The sequence below is a fragment of the Schistocerca serialis genome, chromosome 2, assembly GCF_023864345.2.
Source record: "Schistocerca serialis cubense isolate TAMUIC-IGC-003099 chromosome 2, iqSchSeri2.2, whole genome shotgun sequence".
Taxonomy (NCBI): domain Eukaryota; kingdom Metazoa; phylum Arthropoda; class Insecta; order Orthoptera; family Acrididae; genus Schistocerca; species Schistocerca serialis.
The window spans coordinates 1,108,264,757-1,108,292,514 of NC_064639.1; the positions used below are offsets into that span (position 1 = coordinate 1,108,264,757).

Consider the following 27,758-nt stretch of genomic DNA (forward strand, 5'->3'; position numbering starts at 1 on the left):
CATCTACATTTACAAGAAGAAAGTGGTCAAGTGTTCTGCAGGGCCAGAAGTTGCATAATTGTATCCTACTGAACCCCTGTGGTACGTGGTTCCATCAATCTGAGTCACAATGACACTATAGCAGGAGCAAACACTGTAAAAATTAGCAGTAGCAACAGTCACAAAAGATCTGCTGATTATTCCAGTACAAATCATCAAGCAAATCATACCGAGCAACATGACAATCCAGGAAAGCAGTGGAATAATAATAATAATAATAATAATTACCCCGTGGAGGCCCGGGAAAAGAATAGGCCTCCGGTATGTTCTGCCAGTCGTAAAAGGCGACGAAAAGAACAAACCACTAATGGGGCTAACCCCCTTTTAGTGTGATTAGTTGGTTCAGGACAGAACTAAAGAAGCCTCGGACAAGCGCCGTCATGGTCGGGGACGACGCTTGAACCCTATGCCCGCCCACAATGGTAACGACACTGCTAGCCAACTGGAAAATGATTTAAATCCAAATAAAGGTGTTTTGCAGGATATGCTTCCTGCAACCACCCTAGAAGGAAAACAAAGACAGAGGATGAGATGGTCAGGTGAAGTTAATCGACACCTCATGTTCTGTTATTACCAAGCAACAAACCTAGGAACCAACACAACTGGATACAGATCACAAGTATACACAACATTTATTACCAGATACCCAGAATTAAAATTTTTAACAGAACAACGACCAGCTGATCAGACCCGTGTAATAATAAAAAATAACAGGATACCCCAGTCAGAATATGAAAACATCAAACAAGTACAACAAATACTGGAACAAAGTAATGTGCAATCAGAAGAAGAAGAAGACGAAAATACAGTAATGGACTCAAACATCCCAGAGCAAACAAACAAAGAACAACATGCATCAATTAAACAATCAGAGGAAAACAAAATCTTACGACAGCCACCAGAACAAGCATAAATAGAACACGAAGCGACACACATGTTAGATATAGAAGAAAAATTTCAGCTGACATATACAGAATACAAAGACACAAATACAGACATTAGACCATTCTTGCATAGACCGCCAAATAACCCACAAGTCGAAACAACAATAAAAACTATCAACACAATCATACACAACAAAATAAATGAAAACATAACTATGGAAGAGTTACAACTACTGGTTTATATAAGAGCACTCACTACACTAAATATACACACTAGGCAGAGATAAGAACCAACCAACACACAGAAGAAACCCACGAAACCAGCATGGCAACACAGGCTACAGATCAGAATAGAAAAACTGAGAAAAGACATCGGACAGCTAACACAATTTATAAGAAATGAAATGTCAGAAAAAAAAAAAAAAACGAAAAAGGTTAGGTAAAATCTCACAACAAGAAGCGATAGAGCAATTAGATGAAAAGAAGCAGAAATTACAAGCATTGGCCAAACGACTTAGAAGATACAAAAAAAGTCAAAATAGAAGGAAACAAAACCAAACATTCAACACAAACCAAAAGAAATTTTACCAGACAATAGATAACACACACATTAAAATAGACAATCCACCAAACATAACAGACATGGAACACTTCTGGAGCAACATATGGTCAAACCCGGTACAACACAACAGGCATGCATGGTGGATACAAGCAGAAACAGACACATACAAGATGATACCACAAATGCCTGAAGTGATAATTTTGCAACATGAAGTCACTCAAGCAATTAATTCTACTCACAATTGGAAGGCCCCTGGAAAAGATAAAATAGCAAATTTCTGGCTAAAGAAGTTCACCTCAACACATTAACATCTAACAAAATTATTTAACAGTTACATTGCAGACCCATACACATTCCCTGATACACTTACACAAGGAATAACTTATCTGAAACCTAAAGATCAAGCAGACACAGCAAATCCAGCTAAATATCGCCCTATAACATGCCTACCAACAATATACAAAATATTAACTTCAGTCATTACACAGAAATTAATGACACATACAACACAGAACAAAATTATAAATGAAGAACAAAAAGGCTGTTGCAAAGGAGCACGAGGATGTAAAGAGCAACTGATAATAGATGCAGAGGTGACATATCAAGCTAAAACTAAACAAAGAGTGCTATACTACGCATACATTGATTACCGAAAAGCTTTTGATAGTGTACCCCACTCATGGTTATCACAAATATTGGAAATATACAAAGTAGATCCTAAATTGATACAGTTCCTAAACATAGTAATGAAAAATTGGAAAACCCCACTTAATACCCAAACAAATTCAAATAATATCACATCACAGCCAATACAGATTAAGCGTGGAATATACCAAGGAGACTCATTAAGTCCTTTCTGGTTCTGCCTTGCTCTGAACCCACTATCCAATACGCTAAATAATACAAATTATGGATACAATATTACTGGAACACACCCACACAAAATCACACATTTGCTATACATGGATGATATAAAACTACTGACAGCAACAAATTAACAACTCAACCAATTACTAAAGATAACAGAAGTATTCAACAATGATATAAATATGGCTTTTGGAACAGACAAATGTAAGAAAAATAGCATAGTCAAGGGAAAACACAATAAACAAGAAGATTACATACTGGATAACCACAGCAACTGCATAGAAGCGATGGAAAAAACAGATGCCTATAAATATCTAGGATACAGACAAAAAATAGGAATAGATAATACAAATATTAAAGAAGAACTAAAAGAAAAATATAGACAAAGACTAACAAAAATACTGAAAACAGAATTGACAGCAAGAAACAAGACAAAAGCTATAAATACTTATGCTATACCAATATTGACCTACTCATTTGGAGTAGTGAAATGGAGTAACACAGACCTAGAAGCACTCAACACACTTACACGATCACAATGCAACAAATATAGAATACATCACATACATGCAGCAACAGAAAGATTCACATTAAGCAGAAAGGAAGGAGGAAGGGGATTTATCGACATAAAAAACCTACATTATGGGCAGATGGACAATTTAAGAAAATTCTTTCTAGAACGAGCAGAAACTAGCAAAACACACAAAGCAATCACTCATATAAATACATCGGCTACACCACTACAATTTCATAACCACCTATACAACCCTTTAGATCACATAACATCAACAGATACGAAGAAAGTAAATTGGAAAAAGAAAACACTACATGGCAAGCACCCGTATCATCTAATACAGCTACACATCGATCAAGACGCATCCAACACATGGCTAAGAAAAGGTAATATATACAGTGAGACGGAAGGATTCATGATTGCAATACAGGATCAAACAATAAACACCAGATATTACAGCAAGCATATTATTAAAGATCCCAATACCACAACAGATAAATGCAGACTCTGCAAACAACAAATAGAAACAATAGATCACATCACAAGCGGATGTACAATACTAGCAAATACAGAATACCCCAGAAGACATGACAATGTAGCAAAAATAATACATCAACAGCTTGCCTTACAACATAAACTTATAAAACAACACGTTCCCACATACAAGTATGCACCACAAAATGTACTGGAGAATGATGAATACAAATTATACTGGAACAGAACCATTATAACAGATAAAACAACACCACATAACAAACCTGACATCATACTCACCAATAAAAAGAAGAAATTAACACAACTAATCGAAATATCCATACCCAATACAACAAATATACAAAAGAAAACAGGAGAAAAAAATTGAAAAATACGTCCAACTGTCTGAGGAAGTCAAGGACATGTGGCATCAGGATAAAGTTGACATTATTCCAATTATACTATCAACTACAGGAGTCATACCGCACAATATCCACCAGTACATCAATGCAATACAGCTACATCCAAACTTATATATACAACTACAGAAATCCGTAGTTATTGATACATGTTCAATTACCCGAAAGTTCCTAAATGCAATATAACATATACCGTACAGTTAAAAGGAAGTCACGCTTGATCAAGGTCCGCGTCACTTTCCATTTTTGACCAGACATAACGTCTGAGAAAAGAAAGAAAAAATAATAATAATAACAATCACCATAATTATTGTAACAAGTATAAACATAGATGACAAGATAATGGGTACAATCCTGGTTATGCAAACAATAACAGTCATTGTCAGTGGCAAAACCAACAACAAAACCATCAATCTGAGTTAAACTGGTGTAATCAAACCTCTGGACCACAAAAGCAATAGCCCATCCACATTTGTATAGGAAAACTAATTGTGATCTCATTATATGCTGAAATGGATGTCATGGCGTGGTGTAGGGGCAGTAACAGACCAACTTGATAAACTGTGTAATGGGAATGACATCGGAGAAGAATTTTACTTAGATGTAGATCATTTTAATGGTCAATGTTCTACTGTATCATAATTAGCATTTCCTGCATATACGGGCAACACTGAAATCACAATAATGTTAGATACAGGCTCTGCTGTTTATGTGGTCTCCACTGATTTGTTCAAGAGTGTACATGAGAGTGTAAAGGTGCCAATGTTACTCATGAATAACTGCAAGATTCTGGGAGCTGTAGGCACCAGATCTTGTAAGACACAATTAGAGATTTGGTTGCCTATTAAGCTCAGAAATGCAGCAATAGGACACACATTCCTAGTCCATAATTCTTTGGTGGTGGTGACGGTAGCGGTTTATCTCAAATTATATTTGTCAGTTTATGTGAACTGTCACAGTGTCTGTTGTATGTAGGTAATACTCAGAGGTGCTGACCACTTTTATGAGAGGGAGACGACCTCGATCTTACCATTGTCTATTTCAAAATGAAAACATTAAAATCTGACCAAATATTTTATTATGTGTACATGGGACACTAAATTGTTTTATGTATCTGTATTGATGAGTTTTACCAAAATTTTGTGTGAAAATGCTGCTAGAAAAAACAACAATCCTTGTCCTTTCCAACTAAGAAGGAGAAAGCAATATCACCAAAAATAGAAGTTAAACACTAATCTCCTCCTCCTCCTCCATTACCAAAAATAAATTTAAAAAATTGAATAATGACAACAGCCACCAGAGGTTGGGGCAGCTGTATGCAAGCAGCCATATTTAATAACTAAAGCGGTATGCTGCCACCAAGCACTTTGTAATATCTCAAATTATACAGGGTGGTGCACATAAAACTGGCCTGGATGAGTGGCAACATTAACAGAGGAGGATAAGACTTAATGTTACTTTCAAAAGGGTGGGGCAACTGCCCATACAGCTAGCCGAACCCTGGGGCAGATTTACACAATCTTCACACTTAAAACAGTTGTCAGTAAAGGTCAGTCTTGTTGCAGCCCTAACTGGCCATCCGGGTCACCTGATCTGTCAGTGTATGACTACTTTGTATGGGAAGCCTTCAAGTCTAAGGTACATCACAAAAACCTTGATAGTCTTCAAGAAGTGCAGCAGAACATTTTGGATGAGAGTGCAGCTGTTCCAGCAGTCCAGCTTCGATCCACTTTTAGCAACTTGCTGTCCATGGCACAAAAGTGCCGAGAGATGAATGGTGGTCACTTTCAACATCTGCTATAGTCAGATTAGTACTGTATTTCCTTTCCTTTGCTGTGTTCCTTTGTACCTTGGAACTCTGTTCTCTGGGCCACTTTTATTTGCTTCACCCTGTATTTGTCGCTCCATGTAAATTGCCAGAGTATTTGTTGTACATTGGTAGTAGTCAAAGGTGCTAAGTGCACATATTTCATGCTGCCCAATTTCAATTGCTTTGCTATTTCTTGCAATGAAATATGAATTATTATTCACTCTGTATCAGACTTTGATAGAGAGACATTGGCTTACATTCATAAGAGTGAGGATCTATTGTTGTAAAGATGAGATTTTGTGAAAATGTATAGAAATAAATAGATTCAAAATACGGTGAGAATTGTTTACAAAATTATCTTTTATTATCATAAATTGAAAATCCTTTATCATTTCAAAAATATTCAGTATTGTGTGTGAATTATTTATTATGTTGTGTGGCTGTAGTTGGGTGAGTTTATGGTGAAGCAAAATTAGAGACGTCAATTTTCGGAATGATTATTTTACTTTAGAACGTAAGAGATAAACTGAATAACAGTGCTAACCATCAACTCTGTAAGCTTAATACATTGCCAATTACACAAAAAATTAAAATTCTGCAAAAAAATGACCCTTTTATATTAAAGTGGACTATATTTTAGATATGGTAACTCTTCAGCAAAGGGAAATGAAGATTAACCTTCCCTCCAGGAAATGACACCTTGTAGTTGATGGCAATGAAGTATGTGTGGATCTGCTGAACACTGACATTGATCACACATTTTGCCAAGTCATAAGAACAAAAATCAGCAATAAGATTAACTATTCAAAGACACAGAACCTGAGTTAACTAAACGTCCTCAGTCCTGGGTTCAAATCTTGCCATTGCTTGTATTCTGAATAAAAATCATCAGCAATGGCAGTTGATGACTTCCAGCATAAGAAGTCACCCTCGCTCTGTCTTGTAGCCTTGTGAAAGAGGGCAGACAAGCAAACAGGGGTTCAGGGCACTCTTTTGTCCTTGGGGTGGGTAACTGCCCCTAAAAGGCAGGAGAATCAGCAATGATCAATGGCATGACCTGCAGAAGGCAGTGGAAACCACTGCATTAAAGACACATAATGTGCATCCACAGGGCACGTACCCTGCAATTACAGAGTGTTATGATGGTATATCCATAAAAGATTCCAGACTAGTTCCTCAGTCAGATCTCCAGTAGCGGACTGCCAAAGAGAAGGTGACCATGAGAAAAAGATAGAACGACCAACAAAAGGATAGCATTCTAAGAGTTGGGGCATGAAATATCAGAAGTTGGAACGTGGCAGGGAGGTTAGAAAATCTGAAAAGGGAAATGCTAAGGCTCAATCTATACATGGGGGGAAGGGGGGGGGGGGGGGGGGAGGCAGAGAAGTGAAATGGAAAGAAGGCACGGATTTCTAGTTTGATGAATATATGGTAATATCAATAGCAGCACAAAATGTTATAATGGGAGTAGGATCACAAGTCAAGGATAAAAAGACAGAGAAAGTACATGAGAATACTGAATCAGTGATTCAGAATGTAAAGGGAGATGAAAATCTAATAATAGGGGATTGGAATGTGGTTGTAGGGAAAGGAGAAAAAAATGTTTACAGGAAAATATGCGCTTGGTAGTAAAACTGCGAGAAGAGAAAGACTAATTAAGTTCTGCAATAAATTTCAGCTAGTAGTAATGAATCATCAATAATGAATACTCTGTTCAAGAATCACAAGAGGTGGTGGTATACACTGAAAAGGTCACGATATGTGGGAAGATTTCAGTTGGTCAAACAATGGAAAATCCAGGATTGAATGTAACAGTATTGTGAAAAGGAAAGCTACTACTCACCATATGCAACTCAGTATCTCTGCTATGTAGTGGGTAGCAACTTTCTTTTTCATAATAATACTTCAGTTAGATTACATCAAGGTCAGGCAGAGATTCTGAAATCAGATACTGGACTGTAAGGCATACCCAGGAGGAATCTAAACTCAGATCATAATTTAGTAATGATGAAGAGTAGGTTGAAGTTTAAGAAACTAGTTAGGAAAAATCAATGCACAAAGAAGTGGAATATGGAAGCACTAAAGAATGGAGAAATATGTTTGAAGTTCTCTGAGGCTATAGGTACTATGATAATGAAAGGCTCAGTAGGCAGTTTAGTTGAAGAGGAATGGACACCTCTAGAAAGGGCAATCACGAAGCTGGACGGAAAACTGTTGGTAGAAGGAAGGCAACTGTGAACAAACCATGGTTAACAGATGACATTCTTTAGCTGATCAACAAAAGAAAGTATGATAATGAAAGGCTCAGTAGGCAGTTTAGTTGAAGAGGAATGGACACCTCTAGAAAGGGCAATCACAGAAGCAGAATGGAAAACCGTTCGTAGAAGGAAGGCGACTGCGAACAAACCACGGTTAACAGATGACATACTTTAGCTGATCAACAAAAGAAAGAAGTACAAAAATGTTCAGGGAAATTCAGGAAAACAGAAATACAAGTAACTTAGGAAGAGCAGGGAAGCAAAGGCAAAATGGCTGCACGAAAAATGTGAAGAAATTGAAAAGAAATGATTATTGGATGGATGGACTAATAATATAGAAAAGTCAAACAACTTTTGGTGAAATTAAAAGCAAGGATGGTAACATTAAGAGTGGAATGGGAATTGCACTGTTAAATTCAAAGGAGAAAGAAGACAGGTGGAAAGAGCATGTTGATGGCTTCTATGAGGGGGGACTTGTCTGATGACGTGACAGAAGAAGAAACAGGAGTCAACAGGGAAGAGATAGGGAATCAATTATTAGAATCAGAATTTAAAAGAGCTTTGGAAAACTTAAGATCAAATAAGGCAGAAGCAATAGATAACATTCCATTGGAATTTCTAAAATCATTGCAGGAAGTGGCAACGAAACGACTATTCAAGTCAGTGTGTACAATGTATGACACTGGTAATATAGCATCAGGCTTTCCACAAAACATCTCCCACACAATTCTGAACACACCAAGAGCCAACAAGCGTGAGAATTATCGTACAATGGGCTTAATAGCTCATGCATCCAAGTTGCAGACAAGAATAATATACAAAAGAATAGAAAAGAAAATTGAGGAGCTGTTAGATGACAATTAGTTTGACTTCAGGAAAGGTAAAGCCACGAGGGAGGCAGTTCTGATGTTACCAAAATAAGGTAATTTGGAAGATAAACCACGGTTAACAGATGACATACTTTAGCTGATCAACAAAAGAAAGAAGTACAAAAATGTTCAGGAAAAATCTACTCACCAAAAGGCAGCAGAACACACACACAAAAGAAGATTATAATTAGGCGAGCTTTCGGAGCCGGTGGCTCCTTCTTCAGGCAGAAGGGTTAAAGGGGAAGGCAGAAGGGTTGAAGGGGAAGGAAGAAAGGTGAAGCAAAAGGACTGAAGAGGTCTAGGAAAATGTGTAGATTTCAGGAAAGTACCCAGAACTGCAGGTCAGGGGAGACTTACTGGAATGGTTGAGAAGGAAAGACTGACTGATGGGGACTGCACCAGATGAGATTTGAAAACCTGAGAGTTTAAAGGTGGAAGACAGGGTAATATGCAAGACAGAGATTACTGTTTAAACATGCTGCATGAGTTAATATGAGTGAACAGCTAAGCACATTATATGTAACAGAGGTGGGAGGGAGAGGCAAAAAATAGACAGGTAAGATGCAGAAAACTAAAATGGAGTGAAGAAAGGAGTAGTTACTGTGAATAAATGCTGAGGCAGAAGAAATTAATGTAAATTAAGACCAGATGGGTGGCAAGAACCAAGGGCATATCAAAGTGCTAGCTCCCACCTGCGGAGTTCCGAGAAAGTGGTGTCTGGGGGGAAGGATTCTGATGGCGCGAACGGTGAAACAGGCATGAGCTCATGATTTTCATGTTCTAGAGCATGCTCTGCAGCAGGATATTGCATGTTGCCAGTATACACCCTCTGCCTATGCCCATTCATCCTACCTGATAACTTGGTGGTAGTCCTGCTGATGTAAAATGTCAGACAGTGTTTACATAACAGTTAGTATATGACATGTCGTTTCACAGATGGCTCTCCCTTTGACAGTATATGTTTTGCCAGTTATAAGGCTGGTGGTATAGGTGGTGGTAGGACAGTGCACAGGACAAGTCTTGCAGTGAGGATGATCATAGAGTTAGGACTATGTTGGAAGATGGGTGGAGAAGGAGCGTGGTGTCTGTCAAGTATACTGAGGCGATTGGGAGGGTGATGAAAAGCTATTCTAGGTGTGTTGGGCAAAATCTCAGATGGAATGTATCTCATTTGAGGGCGTGGCATGGCCTTGGCAAAGTAGCTGATTAATACATTCCAGATCAGGATAATACTGAGTGACCAGTGGTGTGTTCCGAAGTTGTTTTTTGGAGGGATTGGCAGTACTAGGATTAGATGTAGAGGCCAGGGAAATCTCCTTTTGAACTGGGCTGGTGGGGTAATTACATCCTGTGAAGGCTGAGGTGAGAATGGTAGTGGATTGCTGTAACGTGTCTGCATCCGAACCAATACATTTGCCTCGAATGCCAAGACTGTATGGAGCAATGCTGTGGTAGACAATGGAAGCAAGACTGAAGAAAAATTGAAACATGTTCATTAGATTTGTGGACCTGGAAAAAGCATTCAACAATGCAAAATGATGAAAGATGTTTGAAATTCTGTGAAAATTAGTAGTAAGCTATAGGCAAAGATGGATAATATATGATATGTGCAAGAACCAAGAGGAAATGGTAAAACTGGAAGACCAAGAACAAAGTGCTTGGATTAAAAAGGGTGCAAGGCAGGGATGTAGTCTTTTTCTTTTGTCTCTACTATTCAGTCTATGTAGCAAATAAGCAATGAGGGAAATAAAGGTAAGTTCAAGAGTTGGGTTAAATCCCAGGGTGAAAATACATCAATAATAAGATTCATTGATGAAATTGCTATCCTCAGTGAAAATGAACAAGAATTACAGCATCTGATGAATGGAATGAACAGTCTAATGAACACAGAATATGAACTGAGAGTATAGTGAAGAAAGATGCAAGTAAAGAGAGAAGTAGCAGTAATGAGAACAATGACAAACTTAACATCAGAATTGGGAACCACAAAGCAGACGAAGTTAAGAAATTCTGCTACCTAGGCAGCAAAATAACCCACAGTGGATGAAGCAAGGACACAAAAAGCAGGCTAGCACTGGAGAAAAGAGCATTCCTGACCAAGAGAAATCTGCTAGTATCAAACATGGGTCTTAATCTGAGAAAGAAATTTCTGAGAATGTGCATTTGGAACACAGCATTGTATGGTAGCGAGAGGGAAAACCAGAACAGAAGGGAACCAATGCCACTGAGATGTGGTGCTATAGACAAATGTAGAAAATTAAAAGGACTGATAAAGAATGGGCAGGTTGATAGGACATCTGTTAAGACATCATGGAAGACAGAGATTGGAATACATTCACCAAATAATTGAGAATGTAGGTTGCAATTGCTATTCTGAGATGAAAAGGTTGGCACAGGAGAGGAATTTGTGGTGGGCCACATCAAACCAGAAGACATGACTAAAAAAAAAAAGAATAATTTTAGTAGCACTTGACTTCATACAAGGACTAGAGATACTCAACAGGATGACCCTGTCTGTGGACAAATTATTAATAGTGATGTGAACATGGCAAGACCAAATCGATCTTATAGTAACAACATAGGAAAATACAGATTGTTACTTATCATAAAGAGGACATGTTAAATTGCAGACACAGACAATTCAAAGACACTTACATACAACTTTCAGCCACCGCTTTCATGAGCAAAAGAGAAACAAACACCATTCATACACACAGGCAAGCACGCCTCATGCACACATGACTGCCAACTCCAGCAGATCAGCCTGCGACATAAAAAGAGTAAGAAATTACAGTTGTTATGCACTGATCCAGTATAACACATGCTGGAGCCTGTTTACTTGCCTGTCCTGGAACTAACAGAATCAAGGGACTTCACTCTCACCGGGATCTGTAAAGATGCTTCCAGTAGTGTTTTGTAGTTATCTGTCTGGACAACCATTTATGCAAGTGTGGACTACATTTACTACAGAGAGAATCTATATTGCTCAACATTTTACATGCAGCATCAAAAAATAGGCATTAGAAATGAAATACTTTACTCTAATGCATGCTCACAATAAAAATTTTAGGCATACATAAAGTGAAGTGTTTGTATGTGATAACACTTCTTCCAATATAATTTATAATGATTTCCAAATATTAAAATTCATCATGCCTCTTAGTTATTTAGTGGACTGTTCTATTTACATATTGAAGAGTTTGAGTAGTTAAGGACATTTTTCATCCTGGAAGACAGTCTGAAATCAGAAGATACTTGGGTGTAAATACAAGGTGTGATTCAGGAGTTTCAAGACTGATTCATTTCTGAGTAGGGGAGCACGTGTGGACCGGTTCCACCAGGTGGGGGAAGTAGTGGGGGGTCTCAGGGAACAAACTGGCACTGTGGCAGTTGCCTCCGGAACCCTGGAGAGTGTGCATCACTTGCAGCATGAGTGTGTGTCATTGACCTTGGTCGAAAAGTGGGAGAGGCGGAAATGGAACAGCACTTAGAGCAGCGTTATGCGATTAAGTTTTGCATGCGACTGAACAAAATCGCCATGGAGGCTCTCGGTATGATTCAAGAGGGTTTTAAGGAAGAAGCCATGTCTCATGCAATGGTTTTCATACGGCACAAACATTTCAAAGATGACCATGGGAAAGTTGAAGTCAACAAACGCTCTAGGAGGCCATCATCTAGCCGAACGGATCAAAATGTGGAGAGTGTGCGCGAACTTTTAAACAATGACCGTCGTCTTAGTGTGAGTGCTCCACCGCTTGAGGGTTCAAGTTCACCGCATCTGTCCGGCGATCAAGAACAACTGGATTCTCAACCACGACAACACGCCCGCTCACACGTCGCGCACTGCCGCCAAAGTTTTGGTCAAGTTCAACGTGACAACACTGCCGTAGCCACCCTACAGCCACTACTTGGCTCCAAGTGACTTTTTCCTCTTCCCCTGAATCAAAACACGCCTAACAGGGAAGCAATTTGACTCCATCGATGCCGCCCAGCAGGCTACGATGAGAGCACTTGACAGCATGACGCCCAAGGCCTTCCAGAAGGGCTAAGAGCAGTGGAAGACGAGCTGGCAGCACTGTTCTGACGCTGAAGGATCATATTTTGAAGAATTGTAGTCCACTGTACTTAAATGTCCAATAAATTTCTAGTTCTGAGTTAAGTCTTGAAACTTTTGAATCACACCCTGTTTGTACAAGAACAATTACTGACCGAAGGAGAATCATTATTATGTGTTTGACGTTAGAGTGTCATCTGTGATTTAATATATGGCAGAGTTTTAAGCTCCACAAATGACAAAGATATTTTTGGTGCTGTTAGCATGAGTTACTCATACTGCTTAAGTGATCAGAAAAAAATGAAGTTATTAATATGGTTATTTACTGATAAAGTAAATGAACATAAAAGCCATATGAACGATGTTCCTCACCAGTTACTAAATTAAAGATATGTCAGAACGTTAGCTGGATTTTGAATAAGTTCTAAATTAGGCAAGTTAATATAAATTAGATGTATTCTATTGAGAGTTAGTCCTCTATTGTACATCTCATTGCATTTGTTAATCTTGAGGTTATCTGATAGTTTTACTGAGCCTTCGTGCAAGTACTGATAGTACAGAATGATAAAAAGATAAGGCACACTCTGCTGTCTATGCTTTGTACAGAACAACTGCCCATGTGTAAATTTCCAGACAAGGATGTTCATAAGACAGTTAAGAAGCAGAGGTGAAAATTTTATTCATTCATATTTGAAAAGCAATTAACTTATTAATGATAGTACATTAAGTTTATTTAACCATAGATATACTCTGAAATTGGGTGCAGTTTTGGATGGCAGTCTTGAATGTTGTATTGTGAGCATGCAATACATGATTAATCAATCTGTATCCACAGACTGGCAATATGAACATACAAACTTCAACTGAGTGAGTCACTTGTGGATAAACTGATAACAGAATGTGAGTGACAGACAATAAACTGCAGTTAAGAGTGCTTAAAACTCTGAATAACACTTATCTTCAAGCAGCAGCTCTGACTCAGAAGATGAGAACTTCTGTTCTGTGTGATGAAGGGAAGACTACTTATTAGCACAAAAATTCCAGTGTATCATGAAGAGCACATGTGAACAGTACCAAATATGAATTATTCCTGGACAATTGCCACCACAGCGACAAGCCAACTTTCCACGGAGTATTATCAGTGTTGAACTGTGTGTTAAGCATCTTCACAAGCTATATTAATACTAAAACTGTAAAATAGGTGTGTCTCCAAAACTGCTAGAAGAATTTTTACGGGATTTTCACAGGTAACTTGAGCACAGCTTGTGGCAGCATATAGGCTTTATTCTGATGAGAGGTATAACTATGTGAGAAAATACTGCACTTGAACTTCTGTACAATCACAGATGATATGGAACTTCAAACAGATTTATTAACTCTTCATGTTCGCAGTTGTGCACAAGCATTACTATATCAACAAGAGTCACAGGATCTCAACAAAAAACAGAGTAAAAATCGGTAGTTGCTCTGCTATTCTAAGAGCAAATGTGGAGTGTGACTGCAGGCAAATCACCACACCCCTAGCAGCGAAAACACTCGGCATAAGGATGGCATTCTTCTGTCCTCATTTTGCACTTGTGCATGAACTTTGACGGGAGTGACTATCGCACGCACCGACTGTGACGTCAGTGTGTAGCAGTCACTACAGGAGCCCTGTTAACGAGAGCAGAGCATGCTGAGTCTTCTCTGTACCTGGCAGGAAAATGAATGTGTCTTCCTGAGCGAGTCATGTGTTTTGCTTTGTCTTGATGTGGCTGAGTCGCTGGTGGAATGAGAGGATAGATTGTAGCCCTCCTCTGTCAAAATCTTTGGCAGTGTAGTCGGCAACTCTTTGAACATGTAGGCTGGCCTAACTATACTCAGTGAAACTGAAGCTTGTTTGCCATTAACGAGAATGTCCATGGTATGTAAACTCCTGTGCAGCACACGGTGTGGTCCAGTGTAGGGTGGTTGCAGTCGTGGTTTGACGGTGTCCGTGCGAAGATCCTTATGCATGAACATCATGTTGCGTCCACGCCTAGTGACGTTCACTGGTTTCATGCAGTCCACAGTCTCACGTAAAGTACGTAGGAATTGCACTTGATCATTAATGTCACATATCTTTGTGGAGTCGACGCAGTGACTCTCTGTACACAATCTATGCTGGTGAAGCCTCAATGTCTGGTTTGAATGCAATCCTCAGACCAAGTAGGACAATGGGCAGTGCTGAAGTCCATGTGGTCCCGTGCCACGAAGTGCTGCCTTCAAAGTGCGGTGCCATCTTTCCGGCATCCCATTACTAGCTGGGTGGTAGGCAGTGGTCTTATGGTGCCAGATCCAGAGAACTTGGCTAGCTGCGTGAACAATTCAGACTCAAACTGCCTCCCCTTGTCAGTTGTTATATAGAGAGGGCAACCGAATCTGGTGAGCCATGTTGACGTGAAAGCTGCTGCTAGTGTTTCTGCTGAAATGTCGTCAGTAGGTACTGCTTCTGGCCAACACGTATACCTGTTGATCATTGTCATTAAACAGTGACAGCTGTCTCAGGGAGGCAGTGGTCCTACCGTGCCTATGTGAATGTGAGCAAGGCGCATGCTGATATCCGGGAATTACCCTATTGGAGCGTGCATGTGGCTGGCAACTTTGCATAATTGGCAGTGTGGGCAAGCTCTAGTCCACTGATGACAACATTCACATTGATAAAACAGGCTGCCAGAAAGGAAATTTTAATGTACACTATTCATGCAGAGAGCCTCCGATTGAAACTAAAGATACTCAAAAATTGGCAGGAAAATTAGGTTCATACAGTTGTAATTCAGCCAGTGCACAAAATCAGCTATCACTATTGCATCAGATTATCCGAGGACTAAGGGGTAAGCTTAATGAGTTGCTTATTTGTGTTGAAGAATTAGAGTTGAGCAAACCAGTTGATATAATCTGTCTCTCTGAACATCATATGACCACTGGTATAGATATGTTAAATGTTACAGGACTCAACTTAGCTTCTTATTTCTGTAGAGAAAATATGGAGAAAGGAGGATTTGCATATTTGTCAGAAACTGTTTTGATTTCAAGAATAGTGATATTAATAAATTTTGCTCAGAGCAGCACTTAGAAGCTTGTGCACAGAAGTAGTATTTCATAATAAGTCCTTTATAATAGGAGGCATATACAGGTCTCCTTCAGGAAATTTTAACCTGTTCATAAAAAATCTGGAAGCTCTGCTGTCCCATCTCATAGCAAAAAACAAGGAAATAGTGGTTGCTGGGGATTTTAATGTGGATTTATTGAAAACCTCTGTCAGTGAACAATTATTGCACTCAGTAACACTATCATTCAATTTAGTTCCTACTGTGAACTTTGCTACTAGGATATGTAAATGCTCTGAGACTGCTATTGGTAATATCTTTGTAGCAAATCTAGCAAAAAAAGTCATATCAAAAAACGAATAGTAAATGGGCTATTGGATCATGACATGCAGAATCTTATTTTAAATGTTGAAACTTGTCAGGATAAAAAATCTATTAAATAGAGTACAGAAGAGAAATAACTAGATCAAAAATTGATAAATTCAGGAAATTGCTCAAAGACATGGACTGGATAGTTGTTTACAATACATCTGACTCAAATGGAAAATACAAAGCATTCAATAATAAAGTTGCCTCCACTTTCGAGAATTGTTTTCCCCTAAAGGTAACTCAACTCACACACAAGTTTAAAAAATAAACCATGGATTACACAAGGAATAAAGATATCATGTGGGACAAAAAGGAGACTCTATCTACTATCTAGGAACAGCTCTGAGGTTAGAATTGTAATGCATTACAAAGAATACTGCACAATATTGAAGCAAGCATTCCAGGCATAGAAGCAGCTTTATTATGAGAAAAAGATAATTACATCAGGTAACAAAATAAAAACTGTATGAAGACAGAGACAGGTGGGGCCAAAAAGGAAGAGGAACAGATAGCTCTAAAAATAAATGAAACTTCGGTAACAACTACTTCATTTCTGTTACTGACAGCTTGGTGTTATCCGGTTCGGTGAACAGTGCAATGGAGTATCTGAGACCAGTCTTTAAAAATAGCTTCAGTAAAATGGAAATGACACTCACATCTCCCAAAGAAGTAGCATCCATAATAAAATCCTTAAGATCTAAGTATTCCAGGGGGTATGATAACATATCAACAAAGTTAATGAAAGAGTGCTCATGCAAGTTAAATTCTATCTTAAGTTATTTGTTTAATCAATCTCTGATCAGCGGAATATCTCCAGACTGGCTAAAATATGATGAAGTTAAGTCTCTTTACAAGAAGGGGGATAAAGAGATACCATCAAACTATCAACGAATTTCACTTTTGCAGGCTTTCTCAAAAATATTTGAAAAGGTTGTGTTCAAGTGTCTCCTTAAGCATCTGACTGCAAATAATATATTATCCAAGTCACAGTTTGGATTTCTGAAGGGTTCTGATATAGAGAAAGCTACTTACACTTGCAGTGAGAATGTACTTAATTTATTAGATAATAAATTACAGGCTACTGGCATTTTCAGTGACCCACAGCATTCTCCTAAGTAAATTAGAGTATTATGGTGTCACTGGCAATGTTGCGAAATAGTTTGAGTCTTATCTACCTAACAGGAAACAAAGGGTGTCGTTGCAAAATACCTGTGCAGTAAGCAGTCAGTCTTCATCTGACTGGGAATTAATTACATGTGGTGTTCCTCAAGGTTCCATTTTGGGTCCATTGCTTTTTCTAGTTATATTAATAACCTCTCATGTGTTACATTGCCAGATACTAAGTTTGTTTTGTTTGCAGATGATACAAACATTGCAATAAGTAGCGAGTCAAGCACAGATTTTGAAATATCTGCTAATCAAATTTTCACTGACATTATTAAGTGGTTTAAAGCTAATTCTTTGTCATTAAACTTTGAGAAGACCCACTATATGCAGTTCAGAACCTGTAAGAGATTTTCTTCCAGCATGAGTATAACATATGAAGACATGCAGATCGAAGAGGTTGACAGTGTTAAATTTCTGGGATTACAACTCAATAATAAATTCATTTGGGAAGGGCATACCACAGAATTGCTTAAGTGCCTAAACCAGTCTGCATTTGCCGTGACAATGATGTCAGATGTAGGGGATATAAATATAAAAAACCTTGTATAATTTGCTTACTTTCATTCTATTATGTCGTATGGGATCATATTCTGGGGCAACTTATCAAAATGAGCAAAAAAGTTTTTAGGGTGCAAAAGCGTGTGATAAGAATCATTTGTGGTGTAAATTTGAGAATATCTTGTAGAAACCTGTTCAAGGAACTTTGTTTTCTAACCACTGCTTCTCAGTATATTTATTCCTTAATGAAATTTGTTGCAAGTAATACATCTCTATTTCCAACCAATAGCTCAGTACACAGTATCAATACTAGGAATAAGAAGAATCTACATAAAGGCCTAAAATCACTTACCTTGGTCCAAAAAGGGTCCAATATTCAGGAACACACATTTTTAATAAATTGCCAGCAACTATTAAAAACTTGGTTTCAGATAAAGCATGGTTTAAACAGAGTTTGAAAGACTTCTTGATAGGCAAATTCTTCTACTCCATAGATAAATATCTTAACAGAGACTGTTAAGTCAGCTTAAGTAAAAATATCTGTTAGATTTCAGTTTTGACAACACTTGGTCACAACAGTCATGATTAGGTATTTTGCATATGATAAATTTATTAATAGTGCATAACAGTGTTTCATCCTGACAGCGTGTTAATTCTGTAAATATTAGCTGTCCCAGTTTACTGCATAGTATTAACTTATTTTCAACTACCTCCTGACAAATGATCAGGGTAATAAGTATTATATTCAAATGTTTTATGTCTTTATGTCATACTTTCTGACATGTTCCACACCCACGATAATCATCTCATTTTTTGGGTCTATGGAACAAAAACTGAATCTAATCTAATCTATCCATGCCTGGCCATACAAACCTCTTAGAAACCACCTTAACCTTCGCACACACTGCAGGGTGACACAAGTTATGGAGGTTATTGAACACTAACTGGTGGAACGTGGTCAGTACATATGGTAGTGATCTGCCATGCAGTACGTCCCAGTAGATCTTGCCAGTTTTGCCCGGAATGTCAACCAGTTGCAATTTTCGCGAAGTTTTGTCATCATCACTTAATATTGCTTGTAGTTCAGGGCCTTCATGCTGCATGACTGTTAGCTCTGTCAATGGTTGTGAAACACCAGATACTTTGTGATTCTTGAGTTTCTCCTGGCGTATTTGATAATCAAAATATCCACGGGTGTACTGCTGGTCTACAGTGTCCAACGGGCACAATATTTTGGCGATCATACATGTCGCCATCATCAGGTGAACTGACGGACTGAGCTCCTGTGAATGTGCTGGCATGGAGATCTGTACACTATGGCTGCTCAGGGGGAACTGGGTTCGGTCGCGGCGGCGGACGATTTAAATACCCTCCGCCCACGGCGTGCTCACTCCGCCATCCGCACCCCGCGCCACGGTCGCGCGTTGGAACAGATTGCGACGGCGTCTGAGATGACGTCAGTGTGATGGCTCTGTCCACCGTGGTCGTCACAACTATACATTTGCTCGATTTACTCTTGATTAACCCAATCGCTGGTTCCCAAGCCTTGCTAAGATTATAGCCACAGTCGCGGTTTATGAGGTCGTCATTGGTGCGAATTTCGATGGCCTCTCTAACAACGCTGTCCCAGTATCTTGATGTCTGTACCAGAATCCTCGTGCGTTCATACTCCATAGCGTGATTTTCCGACAAACAATGTTCAGCGACCACCGACTTGCTCGGATACATCAGTCGAGTGTGTCTCTGGTGTTCACGGCATCGATCCTCGACGGTACGCATCGTCTGAGCAATATACGACTTGCCACATTGACACGGAATCTGGTACATGCCGGCCTTCCTCAAACCGAGGTCATCTTTGGCGCTCCCCACCAGTGCACGAGTTCTATTCGGAGGACAAAACACAGTTCCGACCCGGTGTTGTTTGTCGGAAAATCAAGCTATGGAGTATGAACGCACGAGGATTCTGGTACAGACGTCAAGATACTGGGACAGCGTTGTTAGAGAGGCCATCGAAATTCGCACCAATGACGACCTCATAAACCGTGACTGTGGCTATAATCTTAGCAAGGCTTGGGGACCAGCGATTGGGTTAATCAAGAGTAAATCGAGCAAATGTATAGTTGTGATGACCACGGCGGACAGAGCCATCACACTGACGTCATCTCAGACGCCGTCGCAATCTGTTCCACCGCGCGACCGTGGCGCGGGGTGCGGATGGCGGAGTGAGCGCGCCACGGGCGGAGGGTATTTAAATCGGCCGCCGCCGTGACCGAACCTAGTTCCCCCTGAGCAGCCATAGTGTACGGATCTCCGTGCTGGCACGTTCACAGGAGTTCAGTCCGTCAGTTCACCTGATGATGGCGACATGTATGATCGCCGAAATATTGTGCCTGTTGGACACTGTAGACCGGCAGTACACCCGTGGATATTTTGATTCCCAGATACTTTGGATAAGCAGTCGGTCACCACTTTGGTCAATCCGGAAATGTGCCACAAGCTCATAGTGAATTTGCTTGTAAACTCGAGTTGAGAATACTGATGAGGTGAGCACTTGTCACTGTTCTGACAGAATGCATACACCAATGGTTTGTGATCAGTATAAACTGCGAAATCCCGTGCCTCAACATGTGGTCTGAAATGCTTGATCGATTGGCTTCCTATCACATGCACTCCAGCACTGCTGTGAATGCATCAGTTTATGTGAAAAATATGCCAGCAGCTGCCATGCACCATCTGCCCATTATTGGAAAGGCCAGCCGATTGCAAACTGACTGGCATCAACCACTAAGGTGAGCGGAGCATCAACTTTTGGGTAAACAAGTACAGCGGCCTGATCAAGGCTGTCTTTTGTCGGTTTGAACGCCATGTCCATACTCTCATTCCATTGCACAGGAGTGTTACCTCATACCTTTGCACCTGGTAGTGCTTCATTTAACAGTGCTTGTTGCTGGTGGTACGTGGTAAGTGACGCCATAAAAATTCAGCATCCCGAAGTATCTGAGTATTTGCTTAGCTCTTTTATGGTGGTAGACTTTGGCAGTTGAAAGATGGCCTCTACTTTTTCTGGTAGTGATGCGGAACCAGAGGATGTTATGTGGTGGCCCAGAAACTGAACTTCAGGCTGGCCATAAACACATTTCGCAGTGTTTAAAACTATGTTGTACTTTTCCAGTCATTTAAAAACCTCACATAAGTGATTGTAGTGCCGTTCTCTGGTTTCTGAATAGACCAACACATTGTCCAGGTAGCCCACGCAATATTGAATCTATAAACTGCTGCCAGGTCTGTGTAGCGTTCTGCAACTCAAATGTCATAAACTTCAACTTGAACAATCCAAAGGGTCTAATTATAGCCGTCTTGGGAATGTCCTCTGGCGTGACCGGAATCTGCATGTAGGCCTTCGCACAATCAGTGATGCCAAATATTATTGAGGCATGAAGAGCGTGATTGTAGTCACGTAATAATGGTACCGAGTAGCGGTCAGGAATAGTCCCGGCATTCAGCACTCAATAATCGCCGCACGGACGCCAGGCTCCACCTTTTTTAGGTACTAGGTGTAATGCTGATGCCCACGGATTGGATGATGGGCAATAATTCCCTCCTTCAACATAAGACCACACTCTGACTTTGCTATTGTGAGGCATCTGTGGGCTAATCTGTGTGGGCAACATGATACATGTGGTCCGTCAGTAGTTTTGATGTGGAGGACAGTACCATGCAACACCTGTTGCGGCACTCCTGGTGGTCTAGTTAAGCATGGAATATCTTGCAAAATTGTGTGGAGCTCTTCATCTGCTACTTGCACAACCTAGATGCTACTTTTCTAGTATAGCTGTGATATCTGGTGGTTGTCAGACCAGTAAGGCTGTCCACAAAGTAGCAATTAGATACATCAGGCAAAAGTTTGAAATATGCTAAGAAATCAGTGCCTATTATTGACTCAGCCACATCCGCTACTGTGAAATTCCAAGTATATTGTCTACGAAGGCCTAGTTTCACATCCCCATGAGGTGTACCGTACGTTGGGATCTCTGTATTGTTAGCAGATGCTAAGTTGACTGCCGTGCATGGCCTGCAGCAGCAGATTGACTTCCTTGGTGAAATACTCAGATCAGATCCAGTATCAATTACATATTTCCTTCTTGAGGTCCGATCCATTATAAACAGGCACCGAGAGGTGTTGTGGCAGTTGGTGGCACCTACTGACAACTGCCGTTCTCATTTGGGAATGTGTGTGGCCTTGAACACATTTCTGCCTGCTTGCTGTATCTGTGGTGTTATCAGAAAAATGTGGGGCCAGACTCTGACTCGATATGGGAAATGGAACGACTCCTTGAACATCGTCGGTTACGCCCGCAATGGCGGTTCATATTACCGCGTGAAAGAAAAGCTGCAAAGCAAAGCAAAGATCCACCTTGGCATCCGGGGCATCGTAATCGGCATTCGACACCGTAGGGGTTATGGACGTAACACTGGAAGGAACAGTTACCGTATTGACCTGCAAGCATGGCGTGATGACATCTTGAATATGGTCAGTGAGTTCTGTGACCACGTCCAGCGATATGTCCAACTGCATAGCAGTGATGGCTTTTATCTGGGCTAGCAGATGGTTTCTCCAAATAGCATGCAGGAGGTTGTCAGGAATGGTGCCAATGTCCACTTTGTTGCAAGATGGCGAAGGTGTTGTGAGGGTTTCCCATCACTCATTTCTTCTTGAGTCAATATCTGGAGAATTCGATCTTCCTGTGAAGCTGCTATATGATGTATGAGCTCTGCTTTTGATCTGTCATAGGCATTTTCCATCACAGGAGCTGTTGTCATGTCTTGGACCTCCATAGCAAATCACTGATTGAGCTGGCTTGTGACCAAAGAAAATTTTGTGATATCGGCAGTTATTCTGGCTTAGGAAAAGTTTGCCTCCACCTGACCAAACCACAATATGGGACTGTGGGGCCAAAAGGGCAGTAGGCATACTGTCAGGCGTGATACAGTGGATGGTTACATTGATATTTGCTAATTCCAACGGCAAAATCATGTCAGAGTCACCACTGACGAAAGGTTACTATGTGAGAAAATCCCGCACTTGAACTTCCATACAGTCAAAGATGAGATAGAACTTCAAACAGATTTATTAACTCTTCACATTCGCAGTTGTGTACAAGTGTTACTATATCAACAAGTCACAGAATCTCTACAAAAAACAAAGAGTAAAAATCGGTAGTTGCTCTGCTATTCTAAGAGCAAATGTGGCATATCACTGCAGGCAAACCACTGTGCTCCTAGTGGTGAAAACACTGAGTATAAGGATGGCATTCTTCTGTATTCATTTCTCACTTGCACACAAACTTCGATGCGAGTGATCATCGCACGCACCGACTGCTGTGTCAGTGTGTGTCAGTCACTACAACTTCATCAAAATTGGATTATGGAAAAAAGAATATAACGTGACATATGGAAACATAATTATTCTTTGATAAAGCTGTTAACTCTTTAATGTTTGAATAGTTTCGTATTTATGAAAAAGCTTTTGCTGATCAATATGTTCTACACAATACAATTCAACATAATGAATACAATGCTTATACAATCCTCAGCGTGTTTCATCCATACTTCTGTAATAATATTATGAAATACAAAAGTAGCTCTGTCTGTTACATTTTCATGATTAAACTCCTGAACTGATTTGGATTAAACTTGGTATGGAGATAACTTGAACTGTAAAAGTGAATACTGAAGCGAGTGAAACCAGAATAGCAAGAGATACGTTTACATAATAAGAGCTTCATAATCTGCAGTTATAGTAATCTATGCTCTTGGTAATGTATGAACCCAGAGGATGCAACGCACATGAATTTTAAATCTTTATTGCCCTTCTTCTATCACTAACTGCATTCTGAAAAATTAGACAAGCAATTATGGCCTTGATTAAACTCTCACTCCTCATACTGTGGTCACTGACTGAGGAGAGCTGAAAGAGGTATACATGTGTATGTACAGGTGCTCATGTATGCCGTACTGTAAAGTATTTGTGATTAATAAATTCAAATTAATTCATGAGTTTAATTGAAATTGAGCAGTGTGTTATCATTTCTGTAACTGAAATGTTACTCAGAAATGTTTAATACCAATTCACATTCCAATAATTTTATTTGTTACAATTTGAACTGGACCAGCAGAAGTATTATAGTGCATAATGTATTTGTGTTACTACTTGATGCTGCAATTAACTGAGACGCTGACTACTAATTTTCCTTTTGTACATTTAGAACCTCTGTCTTTGTGATTTCTTTCAAATGTTTCACTTATTTATGGCTTACAAATATTTGGCAAGCCTCATAACTATAAGTCACCAGACAGCATAAACAAATAATTAAATGTCTTCAACACTACACATTAAAAGAGGAGAAGAAGTGAATACAGAACTCACTCACTTCTGAAATCATACTGCAACAAGGTGTGGAGTGAAGATGAGGAGGAGCTATGGAAGCAGTAAAGCGGTGGCATAAAATTAGAGTGATAGCTTGCTTACTTTCTGTGTCAATGGATGATAAGCTCTTCTTGTAAGTGTCATTTGAAGCATTAACCAATTTCAGAGTGTTTTCCATTGCAAGAATTTCTTTTTCGGCCTTGCGAATTTTGGCATCTAGTTCATCGCCCTGCTCTTGCAACTCATATTTCTCCTGTGCTGCCTGAAATATAAAATAGCTGCAATACACTTCAAAAAGTAAATAGGTTTTCATTTCTTGTTGCATACTAGTGAAACAGAAACAAAGGAAAAAGAGGATATAGGACTGAATCGCTGTCATTGTTGAAAGATAAACAAGTTTTCTGGAACCAAAGTTCCCAGAAATGCAACTTATTTATTGCACTGCAATTACCTCGGCTATAATTTAAAGGATATCTGTACAGCATTTCCATATTTCATATCTGATGACATACAATATAGCTCACTCCAGTTCCAAGAGATAAATACTTTGATAAGCGGTTATAGAAGTGGTACAAGTACATAACAAGCTGTGAGTTCCTCATTAGTTTCATTGTTTGCTGCTTGGGCATGGTACCAGAAATGCGATGCCGAAGTATTAGTTTAGATCTGTTGTACCAACATAAAAAGGTCTACATTTATTTTGTGTATTTCTGTTTACGGACAGTTTACATATCATCAGTACAAATTTCAGAGACGTCATTACTGCACAGAAACAACACCCAAATTGTAGGGGGCACACAGATAACATTTAAAAGTGAAAAGAAAAGCCACCACAAGAATTCTATAAATAGGTTTAATTAAATTAAAATACCCATATAAACAAAGAAAAAGAAAACTAGGAAGCAATGTTAGTGTTTTGTGTGCCATCAACAACGAGGTGCAGAGGTTCAAGTGGTGGGGTGGGGGACGTTGTCTGCAGAATAAGGTCTCAAATAATTGTTGATACCTCATGATGGCATCACAAGTAAAAACAGTTGCTGCCAGGCACATCAAGGAATTAAGGACATTGATGTAGACATGCCCCATGTGTTTCCTTATGCTGCCGTAGTTGGAAAGTTATTTATGTCCGAGCACAGTACCACTCAGCCCAATCTCTATAATGAGTAACCACTTGTAATCACCACTTATGATGAAAGTGTCATCTTAGCACAGATCAGGCTGCATGCTAACTGGATGGTAATAGAACAGTTACTCAGAACTTTATGTAAAGTTGTAGACAATTGTACTCTGATGTGAAGCTATCATTCTGCAATGAAGTGCTAAATGTTATAAGTATCAATGACAGTATCAAACAAATTTCATGTGTAAGGACAATAACTGTTTCCAAAATTAAGTATTTACCAAGATCAAGTTTTAATAAGTTACTAATTGTCTGTCTGTGTATTGTAGTATCTTCCTGGCCTCCTCCTGAAGTATTCTAGACTAGCTTCAACACACTGCAATTTTTATGCTGATAATTTCAAAATTGAATTTACCCTAAATCAGTAACACCAGTAACTTCAGGGATGCTTCCTCATCACTGACAGTGTTAATCCTTAAAGATGTTTCTATCAACCTACGAAAGTTCCCTTTGCCTATTCTACTGAGACATGGACCATGATTTGTAAGACCCCATCTGCCGATGGCATCAACAGAAATCAGTTTTACATTTAACCTTGTAACTCACATTATTTTAATACTGTCCCACAGGGTATGGCTATACCTGGGTGCACCTCAGAATGTTCAAAGGCTGGCGCAGCTAGTATACGTTACCCACCAAACAGCTCAACTGCATGCATTTCGCACACGAGCAAGGCAAAGGGCCACTCCTGCCCATGTGCTCTCAGTTGGTGCAGTAGGACCACGCAGGCTATTGCCTCATTGTTTGACTGCCTTTGTACAGCTGTCTGCACATCCCTGCCAACCCGTCCCCTTGAGCACCCGTTTGCCCAACAGCAGCCATGTGAACTGGAACAGCCTACTGTAACTGAAAGATGCAGATGAACTAAATGCATATTGACCAACTTCTCAGAGTTTATTATAATACTTCAAAACATGAACAAACTCATTATTTGTATGATTTGATGTGGCGCTGTCTTTACCAGTTCATTCTCAATGCCATAATGCTAATACTGTCAATACTGTTTCCTGTCTCCCATCATCACAACTAGATCCTCTTCTGAAAAATTCTTCCACATAGATACTAGGTCCCCTAAACCCGTAACTCAACAGTGAGGGCAGAGCCATGGTAGGCATGTCTGTATGAGTTAAATTTGCCAGAGACATATTGTTAACTTCAGAATAGTATTACTAGAAAACATTTAAATGCAACAGCTATGACGCAGTTTGGAACCATTCAATTGAAGTGTGTGATAAACACCCAGAAATAAAAGTATTTGTTTGCTGTTTGTTCTTTATATATATATGTGACCGACACCACACACTAATAGTCAGCTACACAAGTATACAAAAAGAGCTATCCACTATTCTTCTAGAGTCATAGGGTGTGCCGTACCAATATCAAATGAACATCAAGAAAATAAAAATGCCCTTAACGTAGCATGATGACTCACAAGAAAGATCCGTCATGTAACTGCTTGCAGAACAAAATATTGACAGTTCTTACATACAAAGTTATTCTATAAGTAAGGTAATAACACTTGTCATGCAAGTATTTATACACTCATAAGAACAAATTAAATTCCAGTCTAGATAGAAGAGATGGCAAAGCTTTGAAATGTCACTGACAGATGATGATGGTTGTGCTTTAAAATATAGTTTCAAGATGGCAGCATTGACAGATACTCTGTTGAAGACTGAAGAACAAAGTGTAATAAGGGTTTTGGATTTAAGAAAATGTTCTCAACTGCAATTCATAATGAACTAGTGGACATTTGCAGAGTGGTTGAGATGAAAATCTGTGTCATGTCACAGTGTTGATTCAAATTGACACTCACATTCATGTGAGACATATTGAACACAAACACAACATCTCTACTGTCAAAATAGTGACTATGATGCACAACATAAGGACAACTGGAAGATATGCTCTCACTGAGTGCTGCAGCAACACTCAGACAAGAACAAAGTTAAGCAAATGTGGTTGTCTCTCCAGCATTTAATGTGATGGTAGGTGGAGGATGTTCCATTCCTTCACAGTACTGTCACAGTGGATGGAACATAGGTACATCATGTGACACTGGAGATCAAGAAAATATCAATGGAATGGGGGCACCCTCATTTCTTGTGCACAACAAATTCATCATGTGACACCTAATATGAAGAAAATATCATCAGAATAGGGACAACCCTTATTTCTTGTACATGACAAATTCATAACAACAATATCTATAAACGAAGTTATAACCACAGTCTTTTGGGCTATGAAAGGTGTGCTCGTGTATGGAGAGAACATATATTCTGCCGTATGGAATGGTTAC

At 39.5% G+C, this 27,758-nt stretch overlaps 1 protein-coding gene across 5 annotated transcripts in view; it reads right to left on the minus strand.

Annotated features, from left to right (window-relative positions):
- The window catches only part of LOC126458565 (coiled-coil domain-containing protein 39), a 502,134-nt gene that overhangs the window by 62,055 nt on the left and 412,321 nt on the right, over nt 1-27,758 (minus strand). For all 5 annotated transcript variants that reach the window (XR_007585661.1, XM_050095693.1, XM_050095694.1 and 2 more), the window contains one exon: nt 24,382-24,541. Coding sequence is in view for 4 of the 5 variants with exons in the window: in XM_050095693.1 (XP_049951650.1) it covers nt 24,382-24,541 (160 nt within the window). In the remaining variant the exon portion in view is untranslated. The remainder of the gene's footprint in view (nt 1-24,381; nt 24,542-27,758) is intronic.